Source organism: Cotesia glomerata, linkage group LG5 (genome assembly GCF_020080835.1).
Source record: "Cotesia glomerata isolate CgM1 linkage group LG5, MPM_Cglom_v2.3, whole genome shotgun sequence".
NCBI classification, from domain to species: Eukaryota; Metazoa; Arthropoda; class Insecta; order Hymenoptera; family Braconidae; genus Cotesia; species Cotesia glomerata.
This window is the reverse complement of record NC_058162.1, coordinates 11,299,232-11,327,152: the sequence shown is the minus strand read 5'-3', so window position 1 is coordinate 11,327,152 and position 27,921 is coordinate 11,299,232. Positions and strand designations below refer to the sequence as shown.

The 27,921-nt window shown below is 35.3% G+C and overlaps 2 protein-coding genes and 1 long non-coding RNA gene across 3 annotated transcripts in view; 2 read left to right on the top strand and 1 right to left on the bottom strand.

Annotated features, from left to right (window-relative positions):
- Nucleotides 1-4,104, top strand: part of LOC123264662 (phosphopantothenoylcysteine decarboxylase) — a 29,688-nt gene extending 25,584 nt beyond the window's left edge. The window contains exon 2 of the mRNA XM_044728079.1: nucleotides 3,826-4,104. Coding sequence (XP_044584014.1) covers nucleotides 3,826-3,996 — 171 coding nt within the window. The 3' untranslated portion in view covers nucleotides 3,997-4,104. The remainder of the gene's footprint in view (nucleotides 1-3,825) is intronic.
- A 5,891-nt stretch (nucleotides 4,105-9,995) lies between these two features.
- Nucleotides 9,996-11,532, bottom strand: LOC123265562. Its single transcript, XR_006509596.1, has 2 exons — nucleotides 11,435-11,532; nucleotides 9,996-10,863 (listed from the first exon to the last, which is right to left on the bottom strand). It is a non-coding gene; the product is annotated as an uncharacterized LOC123265562 (long non-coding RNA).
- An 11,857-nt stretch (nucleotides 11,533-23,389) lies between these two features.
- LOC123264633 (protein rtoA-like) lies at nucleotides 23,390-25,873 on the top strand. Its single transcript, XM_044728030.1, has 3 exons — nucleotides 23,390-24,287; nucleotides 24,477-25,535; nucleotides 25,636-25,873. The coding sequence occupies exons 1-3, from the start codon at nucleotides 24,194-24,196 to the stop codon at nucleotides 25,797-25,799; spliced, it is 1,317 nt and encodes a 438-aa protein (XP_044583965.1). The 5' UTR covers nucleotides 23,390-24,193; the 3' UTR covers nucleotides 25,800-25,873.
- Nucleotides 25,874-27,921: the final 2,048 nt, after the last annotated feature.

The following is a 27,921-nucleotide window of genomic DNA, read 5'->3' as shown; positions in this document are numbered from 1 at the left end:
TTCTCAAAAGTGTTTTTCAAAGGGTAGAAAAGAATGGAAATGTTTCAGCAAAATTTAAAGGGGTCGAGTTCAAAAGTGGTCGATTTGGCATGGAATACCCCATATAGAATAAGCGAATGGAAATTTAGTATAGACCGGATAGCTCAAATGGTAGAGTAGCCGACATGTCTTCGGAAGGTTCTGGGTTCGAATCCCAGTCCGAGCTATCTAATAATTTTTTCTCGCATATTCTATAAACTCACATTAAGATGATCCTCTCCACATTCCTTTCTCAATCCTTTCCTACCAATATCCTGTTACGTGAATGTGGAACGCTTCACGTAATAATTACCGTAACTCCTATTCTTTCCCGCATCACAGCATTATTTATATTTGTAAAAATTTGTACAATGATGATGATGATGATGATGATGATGATGATGATTGCTGCATAGATCGAAATTGCTGGTTGTAGCAAACAATTAGACAGACAAAATCAGACTATCACTTCTCAACAATCAAATGAACAATTAAATCTTTCTAACAACTTCACAATAGTGACATCTGATGCTATAGCCAAAATAAAATAAATATATTACCAAATATTATCGTCCAGCCTGCAATGAAGAGAAAAGGAAGACCTAAAGGTAGCGATAAGACAACTATTGGATTACCAAAGAAGAAAAAGTTAGATCACAAAGAAATGAAGATACCATTTATCAGAAAATCTACCACCGAGAAATGCAAAATGATATTTAATTGGTTATCAATTGACGAAAAAATTGTACACGATGCACTTGATGGCAAAAGAAAAATTAATGGTTCGGAAATAAAAATTAAACATCAAAATTTATCTTTTGCCATCATAGATGAAGCTAATATTAATTTATCAACTATGACGAAATACTTTACTTCGGATGTTTGGGGAAAAGTTATGAAAATTTGTGAAGAAAAAAAATTACAAGAATGGCAATGTAAATCTTGTAAATTAGATTTAGATAAAACAATTGACAGTGAAGACGATGAAGGGAATATAAGCTGAATTGTTTGTGTATTACTGCTTCTTATCATTATTATTTTTATTTTTTTAAACCAAATAAAAGCTTTGTGTTGATGATAATTCCTGTAAAAATTAATACAAATTGTTATGAGGTACGTAAAAATAAAGACAAGTTTACAATATATTTGCTGTAAGTTGTCGTGTTTTTATGTAAGTGTGCCCGTCACAGAGAAGAGAAAAGTTCAAAAAGAAACTCGATTGATTGATAAAGATTTTTTTTATTACTTGAGGCCAGTTTTTCAATCCGGGATAAGATTATTGTAGTCAGTATATCTATATACAAATAATTTATTGATGTATTTTAAATTTTAAACATTGGATAAAATCAAGGATTAAAAAACTAATGTTTAGTAAAAAAATTTCAATTTTGAATCTTACATTGAGAAAAAAAAATTATCTTATACAGAGATAAAACTTATGAACCATTATGAAACATACGGGTATATTCACAGCGATAAAAAATAATTGAATCCTGGGTTGAAAAACTGGCCCTAAGACATGAAACATGAATAGTGGTTACAAATTACTACTCGTTAGATGCTTAATACTGATGTTCGTACTGGTGTTTTGATGAACAACTATACACATTTTAGTGGACAATTAATGAGATTTATTTATAAAATAATCGGACGATTAATTAATTTTATTCATCCGACAATCGGACGAATAATTAATTTTATTCATCCGACAATCGGACGAATAATTAAATTTATTCATCCGGTTAGCGGACGACTAGCAACAGCCTTAAATTAATTTTTTCATGTAATTATATGATCTATTTTTTTTTAATTAACAATATATGAAATATTTATAAAATTAAATAATAGTAATAATGGGAGTCAATAACTAGTTCATAATTTTCATGGTGAACCCCATATTGACAGCCAGTCAACAGCGCTATGACGCCTTTTTTTTAACAGGCGAGACCATCTTTTTCTCGCTTTGCTCTCACGGAGCTCAACGGAACTATCTCTGTCGCACTTCCAACAGCAGAGCAATTACAGTTTCGATTGGTTTCACGAAACGAATGAAATTTTTGAAAAAAATGCTTTGTGGTGAAATAGTTTATTAAATTATCTATTATCTCTAAAAAGATTTTTTCAAAATTTCCATTCGTTTCGCTAAGCCGATTGAAACTGCAATCACTGGTCTCGGCTGTTAAGTATAAAATACGTTACGCGATTATATTCAAGGCTTTTAACTGTCAAATAACTCGGCGTGTTTTGGTGTTAAATAAGTTTTAAAATAAGTTTTTGAATAAATTGTTATATTTTTAATAATAATTAATCATTCATGGAAATTATTATTAATTAACTTTAATAATATTGATTACTTTATATCAAGTTTTGATAAATAAGAATATAACCAAATGATTCGATGCATGCGCAGTAGGGGCGTCAATAATTGGGGTTACGGTACGTCTAATATTTAGATCAATCAGTTTTTTAACCCGTCAATAATTGGTGTATCCAGATCATCTATTTAATTATTTAAAATTAATTAGTAAATATTACTGATTATCATTTTAAATAAAGAAATTGATTAGTTAAAACATTACTTAAGACATTACCACAAACAAAATTCAACGATATTTATATTTGATTGCTTAAAAAAAATGAAATCATAACTTCGTCTCTTATAGCGTCAATAATTGGGGCTTTTACCTTACATAGTAATATATTCATTGTCAGAAAATTTAATACAAGGTGTCTTGAGCTCGAATACAATAGGAAGTTCCAGGGATGGTCAACCGTTTTTCAATTTTTTTTTTTTCGTACCGCCCCTGGGAAATAAAAGAAAATCTTATAGAACTGTATTAAACTCTGTGAAATTTAATATAACTTTTTAAAATCTTGTAAATCTCTGCAAAAGCAACTATTTCTAAGAATCTCATATTCTATAAAATTCTATAGAACTTCTTAAAAATAATTTTTCTTGAGTTGAATTATAGCTTATAATAATTCATAACGAACATTTGTAAAATAAATTTTTTCGTGAACAATTAATGGATTCAATCATTAATGTATAAGATTTTATTTATCTTATCATCAAAGTTAGGAGTAAAATAACGGATGTTATTACACAAGATAATTAACATCAACTCACTAACAAACGAAACCAATGACAACCATCGTCAAATCTTTCTGAAGTATATATTAATAGCTTACATATATGAGGGCAAGTTTTTCAAATCATGTTTTTTTTTTTTTTTTCTTATTAAAACCAAGAGCTTTTTCTTTTGTAAACATAGGAAAAAACTTTGTTTTTACAAAAAATCTGGTTTGAAAAACTGGCCCTTGTCATAAACACCCACTAGCATACTATATATACATAAAATATTCTATTACCTATATTTTCAACGTAGTTTTAATAGACCCAAAAGTCTAGCCATGTTTAATCTAACTAAAAAACTTCATAAAGATATGCTCAGGAATTTTTAATGATTTTTTTTAACAAATAAAAATAAGGCTAGCTAAGATATCAAATTTCAAATACAAAAAAGATTGTAATTTTTTTCACGGACTAAAATGTAAGTTATTTAGTGAATATATTTTTTCACTAATTTTATTTGTCGAATTTTCAAATATTTTACGGAGTCACCTGATGTAAAATTTACCGAAAATCCAAATTCAGTTAGGTTTTTTTGAATATAAAAGAATAGCTTCTTATAATCTTCAATTCTTTCTACCGGATAGTAGTTTGATTGTTAAAAACTAAACTGAGTATTTGAAAAAATGTCTATTTCCCTTACTATGAGCAGCTATTAAATCATTGATATTTTTTAGGTTGAACTGTTAAAATCTTGGGGATATAAAGAAATAAGTTGCATTACCAAGACTTTGATGTGCGGCGATACAGGTATTGGTGCTATGGCAGAAGTCGATACTATCGTGCAAGCAACGCTCAGATATTTGAATTCTTGGGAGCCCTACTCATCGTTAGGTAGAAGACATTAATAATGTAATGATTTCATCGAATACTGACTAATACTGCTATTATTGATTAATGAAATGTACGAATACATTGTAGCAAATAAAATAAAATCTATACGTTAATTTTTTAAAGGTCAATATTTTCTTCAACTATTATCAGATAGTATTGAAATTTCTCTGTGATGTTCAATATTTCTCATTTATAAGTAGATAAATTCAATTGATACTCTTCATGGTAATTCAAAAATTTCCACAGAATTTGCGTAAGTATATGGGGCATTCCACGCCAAATCGGATAGTTTGAAAAAATTTTATTTTTGATTTCCTCAATTTTTTTTTATTTTTTTATACTCATCAAAAAACTCTTTCTCCGAGATGTTGAGAATTTTTTGATCATCGGTTCAAAAGATATCGAATTTTGAAAAAAACCGCTCTTTTTATGGTTTTTTGCTGATAACTTCTTCGGGAATGGTTCAAATCAAAATACTCACTGAATATAAAAAAATATCTGTGCACTCAACAAGGACAACAATAATGCCAGTATCATTACACAACCTTGTGACAAATTAAACTTGATCAGGGCGCATTTTGAGGCAACCAATAATCAAAACAATAACATGGGTACAGATGGCTCATATGCGATTAGTTGATAATAGCAAAATCAATGAACTTAGAAACAAAATCAAAATTGAAGAATAAATAAACTCTTCTCTATTACAGTTCTGAAGAAATGTACCCTCCACATACCCCCCAAACGACCCCTTCCCTGACTATTTTACTTCGTTCCCAGAACTCAAAAAAATATATAGAAAACTAAATAACCAAAAATCCTCTAGCTCCGACGGGGTACTTAATATTATAAAGGCATGATCGTGTCTAATTTCAGGCCTGATCATACATGAACAGGCATGATCAGGTCTAATTCCAGGCCTGATCATACATGAACAAACATGGTCAGGTCTGATCATTTTTTCTCGGGTATTCTAAAAAATCTTCCCTCTAAAATTATATATTTTTACACAATCTTATTTAACAATGCATTCAATATTTCCTACTTTTCTACAGAATGGAAAATCGCCAAGGTGGTTGCTTTGAAAAAAAAAGATAAGTACAGCTCTAATCCTTCAAGTTGCAGACCCATACAGGCCTGCTACCTATATGCCTGCTACATTATAAGTAAAATATTTGAGGTAGTAATAAATAAATCTATCCTAAAGTTCTGTAAAGCAAATGATATTTTACCTGACCATCAGTTCGGATTTCGCCATAAGCACTCAACAATACACGCCATAAACAAATTCACCTTAGATATATGCAGAGAACTAAATGCTGGTCGATGCGTTGGATCCTATTTTATAGATTTAGAAAAGGCTTTTGACACCGTACGGCTAGACTGCCTATTCTTCAAGTTTCTCGCTCAACATTTCCCACATCATTTCACAAAAACCATATGGAACATGGTACATGGCAGATCATTTCGAGTGTCGGACGATCCCGATATCTCAACCCTCTCCTTTAAAATATCAAATGGCCTTCAACAGGACACAGTAAACTCTCCTCTCTTATTCAACCTTTACATTATAGCATTATTAAAACTATACGGACTTAACGTTGATGGAAACAAAAAAGCAATAGCTTTTGCTGACGATTTACTAGTGTACATCATTGGAAATAAATCCTCAGACATAAACATTCAACTGCAAAAGTTCTTCCAAAATATTCAAAATTACTTTCACACATGGAAACTAAAAATTAACTCCTACAAATGCGAATGAATCCTTTTCAGGCCGAAATTAAATAAATAATGGTTTAAAAAAAAACTAAAAAAACACGCTTTTATAAATAAACCAAACTAAAAAGTAGAAAATAATTTTTTTAATAATTCAAATTAAGGACAGAGTGATAAATAAAAGAAATTATTTTAATGTGAAAAAGCGTGGAGTGCCTGATATTAACATTCCATTGATAAAGTCATGTGGGACAAGTGTGCGCTGTGGGTAAGTGTGCGCAATCCCATTCACTTTGGACTGAAATACATGAATTTGCGTACTCTTACCCATAGCGCACATTTGCTTCACTTGACTAGATATTGATAGGAGAAGCGACATTATCGAAATATTTTCAGAAAGTACCCCACGTTTTTTTACATTAAAATAATTTCTTTTATTTATCACTCTATCCTTAATTTGAATTATTAAAAAAATTATTTTCTACTTATTAGTTTCGTTTATTTATAAAAGCGTGTTTTTTTAGTTTTTTTTAAACTATTATTTATTTTCTATTTTTTAGTTCGGCTAACTACAGAAGCATGATTTTATTTTTTTTTAATCTACTATTAATTCCGTGATTACTATTAGTAACTGTAATTATGACTATTGCCTTGACTATTGTGCCGAGCCGAGTGTTCGAATCAGAAAGGTACGCATACGCAAGACCACGCGCTTGACCTATCTCTCTTGCTTTCACACAAAGGATGCGTGAAAAATAATCTTTTTGTGTTTGAAAATTGTGTCGAATGCTGCAAGCCTCATCAGAAACGATTGATTCGATCGGAAAATATCGCAATAAAAATTTTTCGAAAGATTATGTTTTCAACAACCACCAGATTTTTGAGCTCGAAAAAGTATAAAAACTGTGTTTTTGAGATCGAAGAGCTTAAAACTTCAGAATAAATAATTTCTCGAGTGTTTTGAACTTGTACATAGCGGGAAGTTTTAGGGATGGCCTGCAGGGTCAACCGTTTTCCAGATTTTTTTTTCTTTACTCCTGAATTGATTGTTTAATGGAACATCATATTATGGTAAATCATGAGTTGAAGAAAGAGTGATGACAGTGATTGAGTTTACTATTTTTTCATTGAATTTGACTCAGATGTGAACACCAGGCTGCTTACACTTACCGTAGGTACGGAATAATTTATCACTTTTCGCAGGTCTCAGTTCTCTAAAAACTACAACACACGTAATTTTGAATTTATTTGATACAATTAGTCGAAGATGACGGTTCAATGATTCAGATTGAATTTTGTTGTTTTTCCAAATTTTTTACAAAGCTACCTATTACTGTTTACCTATGAATTGGTAAGTTTACTTTTTGGTTTCACGAATATTGTTCACGGCATCAGTATTATATTTTAGAGTAGAATAATTGTCAGGTTTGAGAACTATGTTTTGAATTAGGTACGTACATCGCTAAGATTTCAACATGGTACGTCCGGTAAGGTAGCTTTTAATAAGATTTGTTTTTGTTCATAGAGCGTACCTACTTTAGGCTAAGGAGTTAAGGCAAAGTAGGTTTTTGAAGAGCCTTTATTTTTCAATAATATGGAATAGTTGTTCAGTACAAAATGTTACGATGTCGCTGTTTTATTTCAAACTTCGATAACTCTTCTATCAAATGATACGAGATTTTTTATTATAGTAAAACAAAATTTTAGGGTGTTTAACGTTAGCTCACTCGCCTTAGGCCTCCTACATATTAAAAATCGATTCTACCATAAACTAAAGGTAATTTTCAAGAAACAAAAGTAATTTGATTTTTTTTTATTTTCTTGACCTTTGATGTTTTTGACCTGAGTAGATTTAAACTTTTTTGTCTGGACAGAATCTTCTCTAGTCCATCAGCATCTGATTTTGACAGAATTTATATTACAGTTTGACTATTAGATTTGAATAAGATCTCAAACCAGTTACATTAAATATTAGTTGTAATTATATTTCGCGCCGATCGCGAATCAAGATTGGTATCAAAGAATCAAGAGTTTCCTTTTCAATTTTTGAAGAACCCGTAGAAGCTACCAATGATTTTAATGAAGGTCAAACTTCTTCGAATGATAATTCACAACAGTTCCTTCTAAAATATTCGCGTCTTTGTGTAGGTGTATATGTGTATGTGTGTGTAAACCTTATAACTTTTGAACGGCTTGATCGATCGATACGCGGTTTGGGGTGTTCCTAAGATTTCAATTGTCCTTAGATTTCGTATCCATTTGAATCATTTCGGCTCAATAGATTTTGAGAAATCTAAAAAATAAACTTAAAAAAAAGTTATTTTGGAATGAATTTTAAAACGTTGAACCGATAATATCTAGAATCTTATCAGCTTTTAACCTTAAAGAACAACGTTATTGCCGAAAATCGCACTAAAATCGGTTGATTTGTTAAAGGGATATCGTAGTCTAAAAATTTCGAACAAAGTATATTTTTACATAATTTTGACAGTTATTGTCAGATCGTCTTTTAAGTAAGCTTTACCGCACGGTTGACCCTTTAGTATTCTATTCTCTATAACTCTTACTTTCAAATTAGTATGTGTATATGTGCGCATAGCCAATATCTATATGCATGGATAAATAAAGATTAGACATCCTTTTACTCAGCTGGGTTAATGTCTGCAGAGTATGTGCAATATTATCCTTATCTGAGAAGAAAATGCCGCTAAGCGTTCAATATGAAAATTATAGCCGGTAATATACGGATACTGAATTTGAGTTTAAGCATGAATATAAGATTTTTTCCATCTAACAACGTTGCTAAAAATGTCCAATATTTACTCTCAACTAATGTTGAATTCACGTTTAGTGTTCGAATATCCTACACCTAAAATTACAGTAAAATTGACGAATTATTCAAAAAACTCAAAAACGCAAGATGCCTATTTTCATTGTAACGGGGTGGTTAGCCCTGTCCAATTGGTCACCCCTTTCCTCTTTGAAAAGGGCGCCATTGGGATTTTATACTTGGTGTCCCAGAAACCGGGGAGCATGAGAAGGAAAGATCGGGTCGTGAGAAGTTGAGAAAGGCTGTAAAAGTAATGCTGAGAAACAATTATTAACAATTTACAATTCAATTATTTATTCAATATAAACAATTTAATTCTAACAAAATTTCTTAAAATATTGCCCTTAAAATTAACCTATCAATCACTAAATTGTGAGAACCTCTCACCTACGCAGGCACTTGCCAAAACTTACAACTAAATATCATTAAATTCTTTTAAACATAGATCATTACGCATCTATCTTCTTAATTTCTTAACTCAATTTTAGACCATTACGCATCTATCTTCTTAATTTCTTAACTCACTTTTAGACCATTACGCATCTATCTTCTTAATTTCTTAACTCAATTTTAGACCATTGCGCATCTATCTTTAATTTCCTAATTCAATCATAGACCATTACGCATCTAGATTCTTAATTTCTTAAGGCCATTCTCTAAGGGGGGCCCCCCACTTTTTAAAGAATATGTGGCGCCGCCTGGCGGCCGAAATAGGTACTAAAAAAAGTTTGAATTTTCGAGAGATTAAAATTCAAATGAAACAGGTATAAATAATGTAATTGTTTATTTTTATGCTTCCGTATGAATTAGAAAAATTTATATTACAATTTAAAACATGTTTTACACCGGAAAACATCATAAATATGAATTAAAAATATAACGTTCTTATTGACTGTGAAATGTCATTTTCCGTGTTTCACGCCAATAATTAATTGTAAAATAATTAGGGAATAAGGTGTAAAAAATTAAACGTAATTCATATTATAAAAGCATAGAGAATAAGTAAAAATAACTTACAAGCATAAATTCTTCATATGTAGCCAAAATATCGTAAAAAAGTTTTCACAACACAGTTTGACGTTTGTAAACAACCGACATATTGTGTTTACAAAGCGAACGTGAAACACATGAACGTTGTCGCGGGAAAATTAAATAGCAACTTCACACTATTGCAAGAGAATAAAATAAATCATAGAATTCATGTAAAATTTCTAAGTGTAAGTGTGCAGGAAATTTTTTATCATAAAATGAGGAGTGTCTGGATCGACTCAAAATGGCCTGAAACGAATAAATAACTTAACTCTCAGGAGTACTTTTTTATTTTGGTCAACGCCTGCGCTGGGTCAGCTGATAGAAAATTTTCTAAGTGTGGGTGTGCGGGGACGTTTTTATCATCAAATCAGTAGCGTCTCAATCGACTCAAAATGACCTGGAACGGATAAATAACTTGACTCTCAGGAGTACTTTTTGGTCAACGCCTGCGCCGGGTAAGTTAGTGAACAATTTTCTAAGTGTGTGTGCGCGGGGAATTTTTTTATCATCAAATAAGGAGCATCTGAATCGACTCAAAATGACCTGAAACGGATAAATAACGACTTTCAGGAGTACTTCTTTCTTTTGCTAAACGCCTGCGCTGGGTCAGCTGATAGGAAATTTCTAAGTGTGTTTGTGCGGGGAAGTTTTTATCATCAAATAAGGAGCGTCTGAATCGACTCAAAATGATCTGAAACGGATAAATAACTTGACTCTCAGGAGTACTTTTTTTTTTGGTCAACGCCTGCGCCGGGTAAGTTAGTGAACAATTTTCTAAGTGTGGGTGCGCGGGGAATTTTTTTATCATCAAATAAGGAGCGTCTGAATCGACTCAAAATGACCTGAAACGGATAAATAACTTCACTCTCAGGAGTACTTTTTTTTTTGTCAACGCCTGCGCTGGGTCAGCTGATAGAAAATTTTTAAGTGTGGGTGTGCGGGGAATTTTTATCATCAAATAAGGAGCGTCTGAATCGACTCACAATGACCTGAAACGGATAAATAACTTGAGAATGGAAATAATTGCTTGCAATTGAGTCAATCGTTTGATGATACATTTTCATTTAAATTATTTCTTTTTATTCTCTCACTACATCTAGTATTATTTTCTTTATATCTGTTTTTAATTTCATTCTATTACAATTCTTCAACATTTACAATCAAATTTGTAGTTTATACAGATTTTGCTCGCTTTTCGATCGATGGACGGGCAGTTAAAGTGCAGCAACTTTTAAGATCGATCTTCTTAACGTGGGATGTTAGCGGTGATGGGTTCACTCAACGACATTGTGGGTACGGTCTAGAAAAAACGTTCCGAAGAAATGATTATAAATCTATGTTTAAATTTTTTCTGCCCTCCGGCCGGAAAGTGGCAACTTTCTGGCCGCTGCGCTAAACAAAATTGCCACATTCCGGCTACGTCGAGCAGAAAAATAGTATACACACCTTGGCCAGTAAATAAGAAAGCCTCAAATCACATGTTTGTCAACCTCGGCTTCGCCTCGGTCAACAATTACATGTGATCTGAGACTTTTCTTATTTTACTGGCCTAGGTATGTAATATACTATTTCCGCATCCGTTTGCCTGATAGTTTGTATTTTTTAATTTTAGATGCCAACTTTACACAATACAAACTATCAGTTTCCAGGGCGTACCAGTCGAGGAGGTGGATGTCGGATTTTGAAAAAAATTTACTGCAACGTGTTTGTTTTTTCTAAATAATAAATTTTTAAAAACGTCTGAATTTACTTTTTTTTTCTTATGCTTCTTAACAAATTATTATTGTTGAATTAAATTTTTTACAAATTAATTTACGCCCCAAAAATATTTATTATGATCTACTGTTACAAAAAATGAGATGCGTACTTACCTTGGAAAAGGATCTGTTTTAAAATCAATGTTAATTACAATTCATTCACAATATTAATTGCAAACTTAAGACTGACTGTAACATACTCATGTTTTCAGTCGCAAATTAATACAGACTATATATACTCGCGGTATCAGTCGCAAAATTAATGCTGACTAAAATACACATGTATTATCAGTCGCAAATGAATGCTGACCATTTATACTCGCGGTATCAGTCGCAAAATTAATGCTGACTAGAGTACACATGAACTATCAATCGCAAACTTAATGTTGACTGCAATATACTCATGATATCAGTCACAAATATACGTTGAGGATTATACGTTCTTTTCGACACAATTACCACATTTTTAACAGGTATACAAACGTTTATCTTTATTCAAAATTCAATTGAAGGTCATCATGATCTTGTTAAATCTATGACCCATTGATAGTTTATATATTTTTTTATTGAAGAATATCTGTTGAATTTCTATTATCTTCATCATATATATATTCAAAGAAATCGTTGACTAATTCTTCAAATGATGAACTTTCGCCGAGACCATAATCATCGAGTAAGCAATCGTCATCGTAATCATCATCATTATCATTGTCAATGTTGATGGTATCATTGTCGTTGACAGTTGTACTACTATTCACATCACCTGATTCATCAGGTTTATTTTGATCGTTATTGTTGTTTTACAGTTTTCAGTATTTGGTTCAGTTGTACGCTGACGAACGATAGGAGATAAAGAAAACCATTGCTGTATTCTTTTATCACCGTAAAAAAACTGTTGCAATGGCTCATTAACTTGATCATAAACTTTTGGAAGTTCCTGAGTTTTTTCTGTTTCTTCACTTTGTTTGTCAGAACCTTTGGATTTATAAATTAACTTTGGATGCAATAGTTCTGGTACTAAGTACTTCCAATAAAATTCATATAAACGAGGATACATTTTTGTTTTCCAAAAATTTTCATCGTATTGTATTGTTAAATTGTGTGAAGCTTTAGGTGTCCAGATTGATAAAATACACCATTTTCTCTTAGTGATATGTAATTGGCCTTGAATTTGATAGTAGTAACGACTACTTGTCCTAAGCTTATACGGGTCATTATTTTCAAAATGTTCTTTCGAATAAGCGCCGCCTTTTTTTATAGCTTCCAGAGGCTCTGTATCTCTCAACGTGTAGGGACATTTGGTTTCTACTATTCCATCTTTGCCAACTAATCCGTCTGGCGAAGCTCCGAATCCTGGAATAGTATCATCAATGAATAGGCCACAAGGTTCTATTAATATGTCTTCATTCTCCTCAAGTCTATCGAGGGCATTTGCTTCATTATTTCGGCCGTACAACAAAGCTGGATGCATGGTATTATGTGATGGATATAAAATTTTTTTTACCACATCATTTTTAGTTTTATCAGTTTGTGATTTACATGCATCCTTGAAATTTGACGCAGTTAATAGTAAACGACGAGTTTTATGCCATAACTCCGACTTTGCTTGATCTACAGTATTACGTTCTATCGGAACGCGTTCGTTTATTAACTGTGTCAATTTTTTTTTGTGACTTTTCAATAATTTTTCGTATTGTTCAGGAGTAATTACAATACCAGCGCTTGGCCCATAATAGCAATCTTGTCCGGTATACTTATTTTTGTGATATCGTCTTCGATATCCTTTTTCATGATATTGACGCTTATTATACTCGACTTTTTTTTTCCTTCTTTCTTCTAATGTCAATATCCTTTGAGGAATATCTTTTTCCCAAACTTTGTATATATCTTTCATAGCAGTTTTACTGTTGAATTGTATAACTGCGTATGCTACTCGTATACTGTATCCACCTAATTTGCAAGGATCAGTCCGTTTACCTCCAATTTTTGAAGCAATAACATTATTTATGCATTCTGCTGGGTTATTACTTCCGTTCATTAATACATCTTTCGGAAGAGCTATACATCTATTATAATGTGCAAATATAATATTCCAAATCTTCAATTCTGATAATTTCACAACACTGTTGGTCTCTGGTTTTTTATCACAGTAATATTGGTGACAATTTTGATGTTGACCAAAAGCGTGATACGGAATATTTTCTAAGTCTTCTTGCATACGTTTAATTTTACTTTCATAGCTGTCATTCGTGGAATTCAAATAACGAGATGCTGCTCGTATAGCTTTTGAAGATATTACTCCAGCATCAGTAATAGCTTCTTTTAGACTGACTTCGTTCTTTAATTGACTCATTTTCAAAAGACCTAGAAGATTTTTTGCTAAACGACGAAGCAGGTGATTCACACACTCTATTTTTTCGACAGTAATATTATACAGACCATAAACATTAAAATCAATGAGTAATTGGTATACACTACTGTCACCATCACTTATTAATGTTTTATATATTAATCCATACTTTTCATAACTAGTCTGAAATAATTCTAATAAAATAGATGATTCTATTTTTGTTGAAGGGAGGCTGGCAGCAAAGTTAAGCCAACAAAGATGATAACCTTGTTTTCCAAATTGGCACTGTGAACATCTTTTATTAGCTACTCCACAATCAAGAACTTTATTCGTAAATTTATCAATAACAACTGCTGCTCCGGAAGAAGAATTATACAATCCCGATTCATAAACTCTCTTTGGATAAGTGCCATCTGTAATTGTAGATGTAAAAGGAATACCATCTTTAGTAACACGGCCTTCAGCTTTTGCTCTTTCAACAGATTCTTTTGCTGCATCAGACATCGACTTTAATGCTGTCTTAATGATATATTCACCAACAACTGTTTCTGCCACAGAGTATGAATTAGCATTGTGACATGGTAAATCTGCAGCAGTCAATAAGCTTTCCAACTGATAGAAACCAATTCCGCTACTTATACAACCTAATACGATACTATCATTAGTACTGGCAATATTATTTGCTTCAGGTTCACTCAGAACTGTAAATTCGTAGCCACACGCAGAACATTCGTACAACAAAGTACATTGTAAACCATTCATAATTGGTCCAATGTAATTTGGTTTTACATTCTAAGCTACGACAGCAATTATTGAACGAATTTAGGCGATGCTCGTAGAAACATGTATTTACTTCCGTGTTTACATATTTGTTATGTAAAATCAGTTTTGTATGCTTGTCACTCACAAGCGAACTACGTAACCGAATTCCTCGCCTTTTTTCTTCTTTTTGATTTTTGGGACTATTTGATGATGAAGCTCTTTTATTATTTAAAGTAGACGGGTTTTAGGAGGCGGATCTTGATGTGATAAATGCTTCATTGATTCAGAAGTTTTGTTAGTCATAAATGATGCAAATATATCAAATGTTTGATTTAGAAGACAATCAGACATTTGATTTTCTTTGCCATTCACGTTAAAAGAAGTCACTTTAATTGTTGATATAGCGTATGCATTCATACGCATATTTTCAACGTCACTAACGCCATTTTCATTGACAATATACATATTATTGAGTAACATCATATGTAATTGCTCTAGGTCTTCAAAACAGCAAACACATGATTTGCCATTAGAACTGGTTACACGGCCCACTTCATCTCTACTGTGTGAATCAAACAGGTAATAAAATTCTTCGTGTGAAATAATGGAGACTGTTAGATTATTCATAGTTAATATAGCTCCAATATTCTTTCCTACCAATATTTCAAGCCTTTGTTGTAACGGCTGAAAATCTGCATCTTCTGAAACGCTGAAACATTTACCATAAAATGTATCTTCTATCATAAAATTTATAGTAAAAGATGGATCAATTGAAACTTCAGTATGCAGTTCCGATCCTTCTAGATAATCTTTATCATTAGCTCCACATACAACAGGAGCATTGGGACGCATACGCATACTAATCTCGTAAAGATTATTTCCGATCTCGAGGATACGGTCAATATGATCTGATTTCCAAGTTTTTATAGGTAAGAACGTTGCCATCACTACGGCAGAAGCAGCCATCGCAGTGCACTGTTTACCAGCTGAATTATTGAATTTTTTATCGGCTTGATTTATATTGCCTCGAATAATATCATAAGGTTTGATTTTTGAAAAATCTGACTGAGTTTCTGTCGAAGATTTTTGATTATCATTTATGTTTTCATGATCAGCTACAGTACAAGAGGAAAACATAAATTCGAGATTGGATTTATAATCATTAACATTTTCAATTGAATCAGATAAATATTCATTTATGTCATTATTTGCATCCTCTTCACAAATGTCTTCGAAATCTGTCTTTGGATCTTTGATGGAATCATTTGATGGTTTATTTGAAAGATTTTCATCCGTAGAAGAGGAAAAAGTTGAAGTATAATTTTTTTTATTTAAATCAATTCTTTCACCATTTTCACTTGAACTTTTTGGCAGTAAGAAATGTGAATAAAAATTTTTCTTCAAAGCATTTACTACTTTCAAAGAATTCATATTACATGAATAACCATCAACAATAAATTTAGTGACTCTGATCATAGAAAAAGAGTACGAATTATTCATGTCAGGATTGGTTAACTCCGGAGAAATGTAATAATTATCTGTTATCCAATTGATTAGAGTTGGTATATTAGTGAAGATATTTAATCGAGGAAAACAAGTTATACCATTTTTATTACGACCTTCTGGGTCAAATAAGTAATATTTCTCAAATCTAGAAAGAATCGCGACTGAGCGTCGATTTATATTCAAAATTGCTGCTTTTTGATTACAGCAAATATTCAAAATAATTTTTGAAAAAGATAAGTACTGTTCGCCACAAATAATTTGTAAAATATTTTCTCCGCAAGTTTCCTGCACTATTTCAAAAGTTGCCATACATTGCGCGGCTATTTCAATAGTTTTAATCAGCTCAAATGGTTTTAAAAACCTTTCTTTGAGACCAATATTCGAATTTTTACTAAGGCTTAAGAAGCTTTCAAGATAAAGTTTTTTGCCTATTTGTGTAATATTATCAATCACGTATGGCGACCACAAATTAATAGGAATAAAGGTTGATAAAACAATAGCTGTAGCAGACAAGGCTGTACTTTTCATACTGGTTAATGTATCTTCCGATTTTTCAGTATGAAAATTTGGAATCTTATTTTCAGCTTTGATATCGCAATCTTCTTCTATTATTGTTTCACCAACATCAGCATTTTGATTTATTGTTGGGTTATTAAGGTATTCATCATGACTCTGTTCGTTATCTTCAGCAACATTACAAGATGAAGTGAGTAATGAAGATAAAGAAGAAACACTTGATTGCACATCAACATTGTGATCTTCATTACTTGATGAATAAATTTGTGGAGATACCGGTGAAAAAGAAACATTTGACAAATCTATAATTTCCTTACCTTCTTCGTCTATACTCTCAGTCGATTGTTTCTTCATACGGTTGTTGGTCAATCTAAGAAATACAAAGGAATCGCGAATCAAGATTTTGTTCACGTGATTGAACAAACGCAATTTCTATGACTAAAAAATTAGGAAAACAGTTGACCTAAAGGCCATCCGTGCAACTTCCCGCTAAGCGCTTGAATGTTATCTAACGCGTCATTTTTAAGCTTATCGACACACACACACACACACACACACACACACACACACACACACACACACACACACACACACACACACACACACACACACACACACACACACACACACACACACACACACACACATACAGACATGGTGACAACCTCGCGAGGACAGTCAGGGAAGCTTCTTGTGACCTTCAAACGTCGAGATCCGATGAAAACTCGATTTTTGCAAAACGGGGTGAATACAATAACTTCTCGATTTTTTAAAATCTTTGATTTTTTTAGCGGGAAGTTAAAACTAAGAAAAAGTTCTACATGAAGGATTATAATGATGACAACATCATAAAAAAAAAAAAAAACTTTTGTAGTGGGAAGTTTGAAAGTTTTGCAGTCCAAAAATTTTTAAAAATTGCGTTATGAAGACTGAAGTACAAAAGTTAAATATCTATATAATTTACTAAATAAAAATTTGATTTTTGTATTATTTTGAGCTCTCTAAGCTCGAAAATAAAACTGGTCGATGCTTATAAGCTCTTCGAGGTCAAAAGTCTAACAGAAGTTTGATGAAACCGTATTTTTTAAATGTTCAAGCTACCATAAACTTTAGAATGAGTCAACCGATATCCACGCGGTTGGCAGCAATCACTGTATTTTTTTAAGTCCTATAAACATTGTGTGAACACAAATTAATCGGATATGAAATTTTGGATTTTTTCTTAAAAAATCAATTTTTTCGAATTTTTTTCGTCAACGATATCTCACGAACGAATTAACTGATTTTGATGCCGTTTGCGGCGATCGACGTGGTATTTCATGGTTAACAAAATAATTTTTTACACAAAAATCGATCCGACATGAATTTTACGAGTTATTTGAAAAAATACACTTTTTTGCCATTTTTTCGCTTTTTTCGTCAACGATATCTCGCGAACGAATCAACCGATTCTGATGCAGTTTGCGGCGATCGACGCAGTATTTTAAGTTTAACAAAATAATCAATTACACAAAAATCGATCTGACTTGAATTTTACGAGTTATTTGAAAAAATACACTTTTTTGCCATTTTTTTGCTTTTTTCGTCAAGGATATCTCGCGAACCAATCAACCGATTATGATGCAATTTGCGGCGATCGACGCAGTATTTCAAGGTTAACAAAATAATCCATTACACAAAAATCGATCCGACATGAATTTTACGAGTTATTTGAAATAATACACTTTTGCCGTTTTTTATTTTTCGTCAACGATATCTCACGAACGAATCAACCGATTTTGACTGGCCCGACGGCAATCGACGTGATTTTTCGATCTTAAGAGCTGATTAGTTTTGGAATTGATCGATACAGCCGTTTAAAAGTTATTCCAAAAACCACTTTTGAAAAAATTTTTTCTCAGTTTTATTGATATTTCTTGGAATCTACCGGTCCGAATCGGTTCTAGTCTACAGGAAATCTAAGTTCAGTGAAGCTCTTTCGAATGCAACCAGTTTCAATTAAATCGGTTGAGCCAATCAAAAGTTATAAGAGCTTTACATCCACACACACACACACACACACACACACACACACACACACACACACACACACCTCGTATCGGGTTTGCTGGGTCCCGCATCGGGCGCCTCCCCAGGTGGCGGATAGGGGAATACTCGGCATACCTGCGCGCCAGATACGTCGGGTACCGAGGAAATAAAATACTCGGGGCGGACCAAAACCTAGCAAAAGATGATATGGAATGTCAGAAGTATTTCAAACATCGTCTACGGTGCAGAGGAGGGATACCTCAGTACCGGCGAGGGAAGGCGTACAAACGGGCCTGAACTCGTCGTTATCAAGCGACCGTTTGAACAGCGGAGTGGACCCCATGGCTCTGCCGTCTAGCAATGCTAGCAATGCTACAGGGAGGACAGAAACAGCTCAGATGGAAGTAGACGCACAGCAAACAGGCGCTCCTCCAAAAAGTGGAAGACCTGTTGCTCCCGTCAACACTAACACATATCGAGGGAGGATCAACTCTCTACCGACTGTCACCGGCCAACAATCGCCAATGGAACGGCTCGGTAGCAAGATCGAAGAGTTGACTGAGTTCATAAAGGACAAGAGAAATCTTCATCATGAACTCAGAAAACTAGTAGCGTCCATTGCCACGGCATATAAGTTGGCCAACAAACCAGCATCGATGTCGGCGACAACCACGCAAACATCTCCGGAGACGACCACAAAACCACAAGCGTTTTTGGTCACTCCTGAGAGAACACAGCACGGAAAAGAGAACGAAAAGAAGAGGCCGCTGTCTACGCCCAGCCCTTCTTCTGAAACGGACAAGCCAGCACAGAAAAAGACAGCCCGGGATAATACCTGGATAAAGGTGACTCGGCAAAAGAAAAAGAAGGAAAGAGAACAGGAGCCAGGGGCAAAAACTACTGAAGCCCAAAACCAGCTAAGTGAGGGCGGCTCAAAAAAACCGAGAAGGAAAAAGACAAGAACAAAGGCTGTGCTTGTCCAACCAGCTGAAGGGCGAACATACGCCGATCTCCTCAAGGAAATCAAGGCCAAGGTTAGCCCAACAGAGACTGGAGTAGACATAAGGTCTATTAAAAGGACGAGGCACGGAGGCGTTCTCCTCGAAATGGCTCGAAAGACCGAGGACAGCAAGGCTTTCACCGATGCAGTAAAGTCAGCCACTGCAAACATCGGCACTGTCAAGACGCTAACACCAACAACAACGATCGAGATCCTTGACCTCGATGAAATCTCTACCGAGAGCGAAGTCCGTGAAGCACTAAAACGTGAATTCAATGACAGCCTAGAGATCAAACGGGTGAATTTGACAAAACCCACACCACGAGGTAATCGAGCAGCCTTCTGCGAGATCGACGAAACAAATGCGACTAAGGCCCTCAACAAGGCCCGTATAAAGATCGGCTGGGTAAACTGTCGTATACGCCAAGTTGCGAAAGTAACCCGCTGCTTTAAATGTCTCGGGTTCAGACACCACACACAACAGTGTGCGGGACCAGATAGAAGCATGTGCTGCTACAAATGTGGCGGAAAAATCATAAGGCCCTAAACTGCACTGAGAAGCCAAGCTGCTTCCTTTGCACTCCGGACAAAGATGCCAAAGACGGTCTATGCCATATTCCTGGTACCGGAGCTTGCAAGGCATTCCGCACAGCACTAGCAGAAGCCACGAAAGGTCAAAAATGACACGCATACTACAAGGCAACCTGAATAGGTGCGCCTTAGCGCAAAACCTGCTGCGCCAACGTGTCTTCGAAGACAAGATTGACGTCTGCTTTATCTGCGAGCAATACCTGAACATCGAAGGCAAAACATGGTTCACAGACAAAACTGGTACGGCAGCAATTTGGATTGTAAACACAAAGAACGTTACTGCCAACAACAGCGGAAGTGGAGCAGGTTTTGTCTGGATTCAAACCCCCACAACCTACTTCATGAGCGTCTATCTCTCACCGAACGAAGGGATTAGTGTGTTCCGACAGAAACTGGCAAGTATAGAAGATGCGATTACTAAGTTCGACGGCGAAGTCATCGTAGCCGGAGACTTCAACGCTAAATCGGCCGAGTGGGGTGCTGCTTTCTCTGACACCAGAGGCAACGAGGTCGCCGACGTCGCGGCTAAGCTCGACCTCATAGTGCTGAATACCGGGAGCACCACGACCTTTAGAAGACCAGGATACCAGGAATCCATCCTCGACATTTCGTTGGCGACTCCAAGGACGGCCAACATGATCGAAGACTGGACTGTATCCGAAGAATACAGCGGCAGTGATCACCAATTCGTGACATTCAAAGTTGGACTGGAACTTGCCCCGGTTTCACAACGCGACTTTTCTAAGCGGAAGTGGAATGTCAGGAGGCTTGATTCGGAGGCACTGCGAGCTTCACTTGCAAGAAGCTGGACTATTCTTCCGAACAATCCGACTCCAGATACCGGCAGCGAGACGGAAAAGGCAGTGCTAAACACGATGAAGGAGATTGCTGCCGCATGTGACGCTTCTATGCCGCGGCTGAAAAATCGGAGTTTCCACAGGCCGGCGTATTGGTGGTCACCAGACATAGCAGAACTCCGGAAAAAATGCCACCAACTACGTCGGCTAGCAACGAGAGCTGCGAAACGCTCTCCCAATCAAGATCTACTTTCGAGCGAGTATAAGCAGGCTAAAAAGAACTTAAACCGTGCAATCAAAGCAAGCAAAGCGAAACTGTGGCAAGAGATCTGTAACGACCTTGATAAAGACATCTGGGGTAAAGCCTACCAAATTGTTACCAAACGACTTGGAAAGGCTTCACCAGAAGCGCCGAAACCACCTGCCTTAATGAGCAGCATCGTAGCGGAGTTGTTCCCCAAACACTAACCAAGGGAAAGAAGACAGTATGTGAAAAACAATGTAACTTTTTTCACAACCAAGGAGTTACAGGATGCAGCGAAGAGCCTCAAGACAGGAAAGGCACCAGGTCCTGATGGCATCCCAGCATTAGTGATCAAGACTGTAGCCCTGGAACACCCAGACATACTCCTGAACACCTACAACGCATGCTTGGCAACTGGCACGTTTCCCGCGGTCTGGAAGCGGCAGAGATTAGTTCTGCTAGATAAAGGCAAAGGTGGCCCTGTAACACCTTCGTCGTTCAGACCACTTTGCATGCTGGACATTGCTGGGAAATTGCTCGAAGAGCTTATACAGGGAAGACTACGAAACGACATCGATCGTGCTGGAGGCTTTTCCGCAAACCAACACGGCTTCCGGAAAGGACGGTCAACAATCGGCGCATTGCAACAAGTCGTAGGAACAGCGAGAGAAGCATGGACTGGTAGCCTCAAAGCCCGCAAGGTGTGTCTTGTCCTCACACTAGACATAAAAAACGCCTTTAACAGCGCAAATTGGGGAGATATTTTGGACGCCCTGGAGCACAAATTTGAAGTGGAGCCAGAGAATCTGGCACTAGTCGACAACTACCTGGATGAAAGAAAGCTAATAGCAGAAACCACGGAAGGCCCACAAGAATACGCCATAACGGCTGGCGTGCCGCAAGGCTCAATAATGGTGCCTGATCTATGGAACGCGGACTACGACGAGCTTCTTGAAATCCCGTTGCCAAAGCAGGTGGAACTAACGGGCTTTGCAGACGACGTCGCAGCCACGATAATAGTAAACAGCGTAGAGGAGGCCGAACTATTAGTTCGGGAAACCATTGATGCCGTCGAGACTTGGCTCGATAAACACCACCTGAAACTCGCCAAGCACAAAACCGAGATGGTTGTTCTGACTCGTCAAAAATGGTTCCCAAAACCATTCGCTGTGGACATGGGAGGAACAACATTAACGTCAACAAGGGCCCTGCGCTATCTGGGGGTAACGATAGACGAGAAACTGTCTTTCCGCGAACACCTCGATATTGCATGCCAGAAGGCCAGCAAGACGGTGTCTGGCCTAGCAAGAATTATGACGAACACTACGGGACCAAGAACCAAAAAGAGGAGAGTCCTGCTTGAGGTAGTCCACTCTGTACTGCTTTACGGAGCGGAGATATGGGCTCACATCCTGAAGCAGAAGACATACCGGCGTAAAATGGCAGCGGTGCAGCGGCGGGGTGCTCTCAGAGTAGCCTGTGCCTACCGTACGGTTTCCGAAGCGGCTATATTGGTCATAGCGGGAGCCGCACCTATCGACTTACTTGCGTTCAAAAGGGTGAAACTCCATGACGCTAAAAGGAAGGATGGGGCTACAGGACACGCCGATGTGCAAATACTGCCCGGACAAAATCGACGACGCCGAACACACTTTCTTCAAGTGTGTACGGTGGAAGGACTACAGAAGCAGCACAGAAGAAATTATAGGCACCACGCTTTCTCCGGAAAGCTCAGTAACCTATATGCTTAAAACAGAAGATAACTGGTCAGCTGTCGCAGCCTACGCGCAGCGCGTTCTAAAAACGAAAACCACAGAAAGGGATCTGTAACCAGTAATCAAGAAGTAGGCGTCGCAAGACGCAGCACGGACTGGATTGAAGTAATGCTAACGCGGTTCCGATCCAGTCTTCCCTGTAACGTCTATAGGGAAAGAAGAGAGGAGGATGTTTAGTCGGTATTGTTGTCAATAATATTGACTTCCGAGTCCGACATAACCAGGACAGACATCTCGTCCTGGTATACGTAAATGTATTTTATCTCCTCTATAAAAAAAAAAAAAAAAAAAAAAACACACACACACACACACACACACATACATACATACATACATACATACATACAGACATACAGACACCATCGCGGGAAGGGTCAGGGAAGATTTTTAAGGCCTCAAAACGTCGAGATCTGTTGAAAACTCGATTTTTGCAAAACGGGGTAAAAACAATAACTTACCGATTTTTCGAAAATCTTCGATTTTCTTAGCGGGAAGTTAAAAATGTATAAAATATGTAACCGTACGTGTTAATTAATTTTATGTTACTGTAATAAATAATAACATTTGATTTTAAAGCGACCTTGAATAAAGTAAATACACAACTAAAGTAAATACACAAATACAGATGTATCTTACCGTATCAAGACAGATTATAAAAATTTTTTAAGGGAAGTCATAAAATAACGTATCAGAAAGACTATAATTTACAATTTACAATAATATATAAATATACGTACATTTTCATCCTTTTTTTAGTACTGCGCTTACGGTAGGGCTGTCGATTTTTTGCATATGATAACTTTACTTTTTTGTCATCCATGGTCAATTTTTATTTAATAAATATAAAAAAATTAATAATAATAGGTTTGAAATATTACTAACGTAATATCAAATTGAATTATCACAATAATAATAATGATGATATCAATAACAAATAAACAAATGAAAGAAAAAGTAAATAAAATATAGGTTTCGAATTTATTACATGAGCAGTCGGTAAAGATATATAAATATAACTATATTAATAACAAATTTATTATTTCAAAATCTACAATTTGTACGTACAAATAGAAGTGAATTTACATGAAAATTTGCAACTGTTAAGTTAACTATAGAATTTTAAAAAAGTGAATATCGAAAATTTTTTACTGGTGTCATAGTAACAAAAAATAATAAACAGTAAAGTTTGAAAAAGTGTTAAAGGATAAAGGAGATTAAAATTAAAATAAGTGTCTATGAGTGATAATTTATATTTAATTTAATTAATTTAATTCCTATAATTGAGTGATATTTAATTATTTAGCATGTCAAACGATATTTATAATTTTAATGAGGAAGATTTACTGATGTCAACGGATGAAGAGGATTTTTTGTTGGGCGATACGGAGCAAGAAAATGGTAATTAGATAATATATAAATTTCTCTATTAAAATACGTCTCAATCTTTTTCTTAAACTAATTTACTTAAAAGTCTGTATAAATATAAAATGAAAATCTCTGTCAATTTGTCATGATGTATCAAAATATTATTAATATTATGTGTGCCAGTGCAACTTAAAATTAATGTTACATAATACTTTGTTTAAGGCATCTACGAGGAAAGTAAAATTCCAGGCTTCACTCAGAACCAACAACCGCGAACCAATCCGGCTACCCGTCAAGAGATTGAAGAAGCTTTAAACAAACATTTGCAGAATCAGCAAAATTTGAAGAACCTGAGGATTTCATCCGTTGAAAACATCAATCTGCGCAATCATGGCAATAATTTTGGCGATACTAGTTCTTCAAGTAATGCTCAGGACATTGACAGTCCAGTGGACCTCAGTAAAGTCAATAGTTCAAGCAATAACTCTGGCGAAATAACTGAAGTTCATAATACACCTGAATTCGGCGCTCAAGACACCTTTCATAGTTTCAACATTTCAGCTAACCCTCACGGCTTCGGCGTTCCAAGCAACTCTCACGGCTTCAGCGGTTCAAGCTACTCTCACGGCTTCGGCGTTCCAAGCAACTCTCACGGTTTCGGCGTTTCAAGCAACCCTTACGGCTTCGGCGTTTCAGGGGACTCTTACAGTTTTGGCGTTCTACCTAACCCTCACGGTTTCGGCGTTCCAAGCAACCTTTATGGTTTCAGCGTTCCAGGCAACCCTCATAGTTTCAGCGTTCCAAGCAACCTTTATGGTTTCGGTCCAGGCCACTCACCTGGTTTCACTGCTCCAACCAATAATTATGACAGTGTAAGGGGCGCTGTAAACTCTCAAAGTGTTGTTAGCGGAACAGACAACCCACCTAGTTTCACTGCTCCAAACAATAATTATGACAGCGTAAATGGCGCTGGCAGTCTCCAAACTATTGACGGACCAGGAGATTCTGATAGTACCCCTACTTTAACAAATAATTCTACCAACATAAGGGGCGCAGTCAACTCACAGAGTATTGTTAGCGGACCAAGCAACTCACCCGGTGTCACTGCTCCAAGCAGTAACTCTGGCGGCATAAATGGCGCTGGGAGTTTCCCAACTGTTGACGGATCAGGAAATTCTGTCAGTACCCCTGTTTCCAGCAATAATTCTAACAGCGTAAGAGGCGCTGTAAGCTCGCAGAGTTATAGTGGACCTGAACACCCACCTGGTTTCACAGCTCGAGGTAGTAACTCTAAAGTTACAATAGTACATGACAATTACTTCTATACATATTTACTCGTAAAAATAGAATAATTAATAATAGAAGAAAATAAAAATTACAGGGAACAAACCGGTAAAACGGGGAAAGAATTCCGGCCGACAAAAAAGGTTCCGGAATAGAATATACCAACTTTATCAAAATTTTGACAAAAACACTAAAAATTTACAACCGACTGTCAATTACAACTCCGGTGGTGGGAACTTTTACTTTTATAATACAAAATAAATTTGATTTCTAATTAATTCTAAATTTGTTTGTAATGTTCACTATGTTGTTGAAATATATAAAAAATTAACTTATATATTATTAAACATTATTTTATTATTGTATTATTATTTTGCGAGAGGAACATTCCATATTAGACTCTAGCAAGGAATCATCGGATGGCGCATGTTTAAGGTCCAGGTTCAATATCTTGCCTTACTTCATTTCCTGGGTTTGGTTTTTGTTCAGTCGTGAATACTTCTTCTTTATTTGTTGCAATGTCATTTTTACGAAAATATTGTCCATCTTCTACGAAGGGTAAGTTTCTCTGCTGACTATAACACTTCCTAATCATCAAACCCCTTGGATTTCTGAGAGTGACCGATAAATGTATAAACTTGAGCATTTTGCTTTAGTTTGTTACGTATTTCTTCTGATTTATTTATCTGGTTCAAGCCATTTCGAGTGGATCCAAACACTCCTCGTTTGATGATAAAAACTTCCCCGCACAAACACACTTAGAAATTTCCTATCAGCTGACCCAGCGCAGGCGTTTAGCAAAAGAAAGAAGTACTCCTGAAAGTCGTTATTTATCCGTTTCAGGTCATTTTGAGTCGATTCAGATGCTCCTTATTTGATGATAAAAAAATTCCCCGCGCACACACACTTAGAAAATTGTTCACTAACTTACCCGGCGCAGGCGTTGACCAAAAAAAAAAGTACTCCTGAGAGTCAAGTTATTTATCCGTTTCAGGTCATTTTGAGTCGATTCAGACGCTCCTTATTTGATGATAAAAAATTCCCCGCACACCCACACTTAGAAAATTTTCTATCAGCTGACCCAGCGCAGGCGTTGACCAAAATAAAAAAGTACTCCTGAGAGTTAAGTTATTTATTCGTTTCAGGCCATTTTGAGTCGATCCAGACACTCCTCATTTTATGATAAAAAATTTCCTGCACACTTACACTTAGAAATTTTACATGAATTCTATGATTTATTTTATTCTCTTGCAATACCCTTGTGAAAATTTTTCGGACTTTTCTCTAAAAAAAACCTTAAGAACTCTGAGAAAGTCTTTAGAAGTCTTTGGAAGTCTTTTTCCGAAAAAAGTCCGAAAAATTTCCACAAGGGTAGTGTGAAGTTGCTATTTAATTTTCCCGCGACAACGTTCATGTGTTTCACGTTCGCTTTGTAAACACAATATGTCGGTTGTTTACAAACGTCAAACTGTGTTGTGAAAACTTTTTTACGATATTTTGGCTACATATGAAGAATTTATGCTTGTAAGTTATTTTTTACTTATTCTCTATGCTTTTATAATATGAATTACGTTTAATTTTTTACACCTTATTCCCTAATTATTTTACAATTAATTATTGGCGTGAAACACGGAAAATGACATTTCACAGTCAATAAGAACGTTATATTTTTAATTCATATTTATGATGTTTTCCGGTGTAAAACATGTTTTAAATTGTAATATAAATTTTTCTAATTCATACGGAAGCATAAAAATAAACAATTACATTATTTATACCTGTTTCATTTGAATTTTAATCTCTCGAAAATTCAAACTTTTTTAGTACCTATTTCGGCCGCCAGGCGGCGCCACATATTCTTTAAAAAGTGGGGGGCCCCCCTTAGAGAATGGCCTTAAACCCTCGTCCAACTGACGGAATAACAAACAACATAATTTACCCAATAAAAACTTCTTAATTATTCAATTATCTGAACTAATTTCACATAAACAACCTCGTCTACCTGACGGAATACCATATAATACCATAATTATCTAACTTCCATATAAAATCGTCCACCGACGCTAACTTCATTCTATAGAGTTCTCTACTTTATTTATACATCTTAATTACCAATAAAACTGAATCTCAAAACTTCACATTTTCCAAAATTACCAAAATTACGCCTAACAATTACTTAACACAAAATTCCGACCTTCGATTTTAATTCATTAAATTCATTAATACATCTTCTTAACTAAATTCATTTCCAACTTACTTAACCAAATTTTCTACTAAAGTTATCAATCAATTTATTCTACTAAACCCACTGATTTATTTCATTTCTTGATCTCCACTAAATAATCTTTAACAAAGTTCACTACATAATTTTCTTAACAAGTTC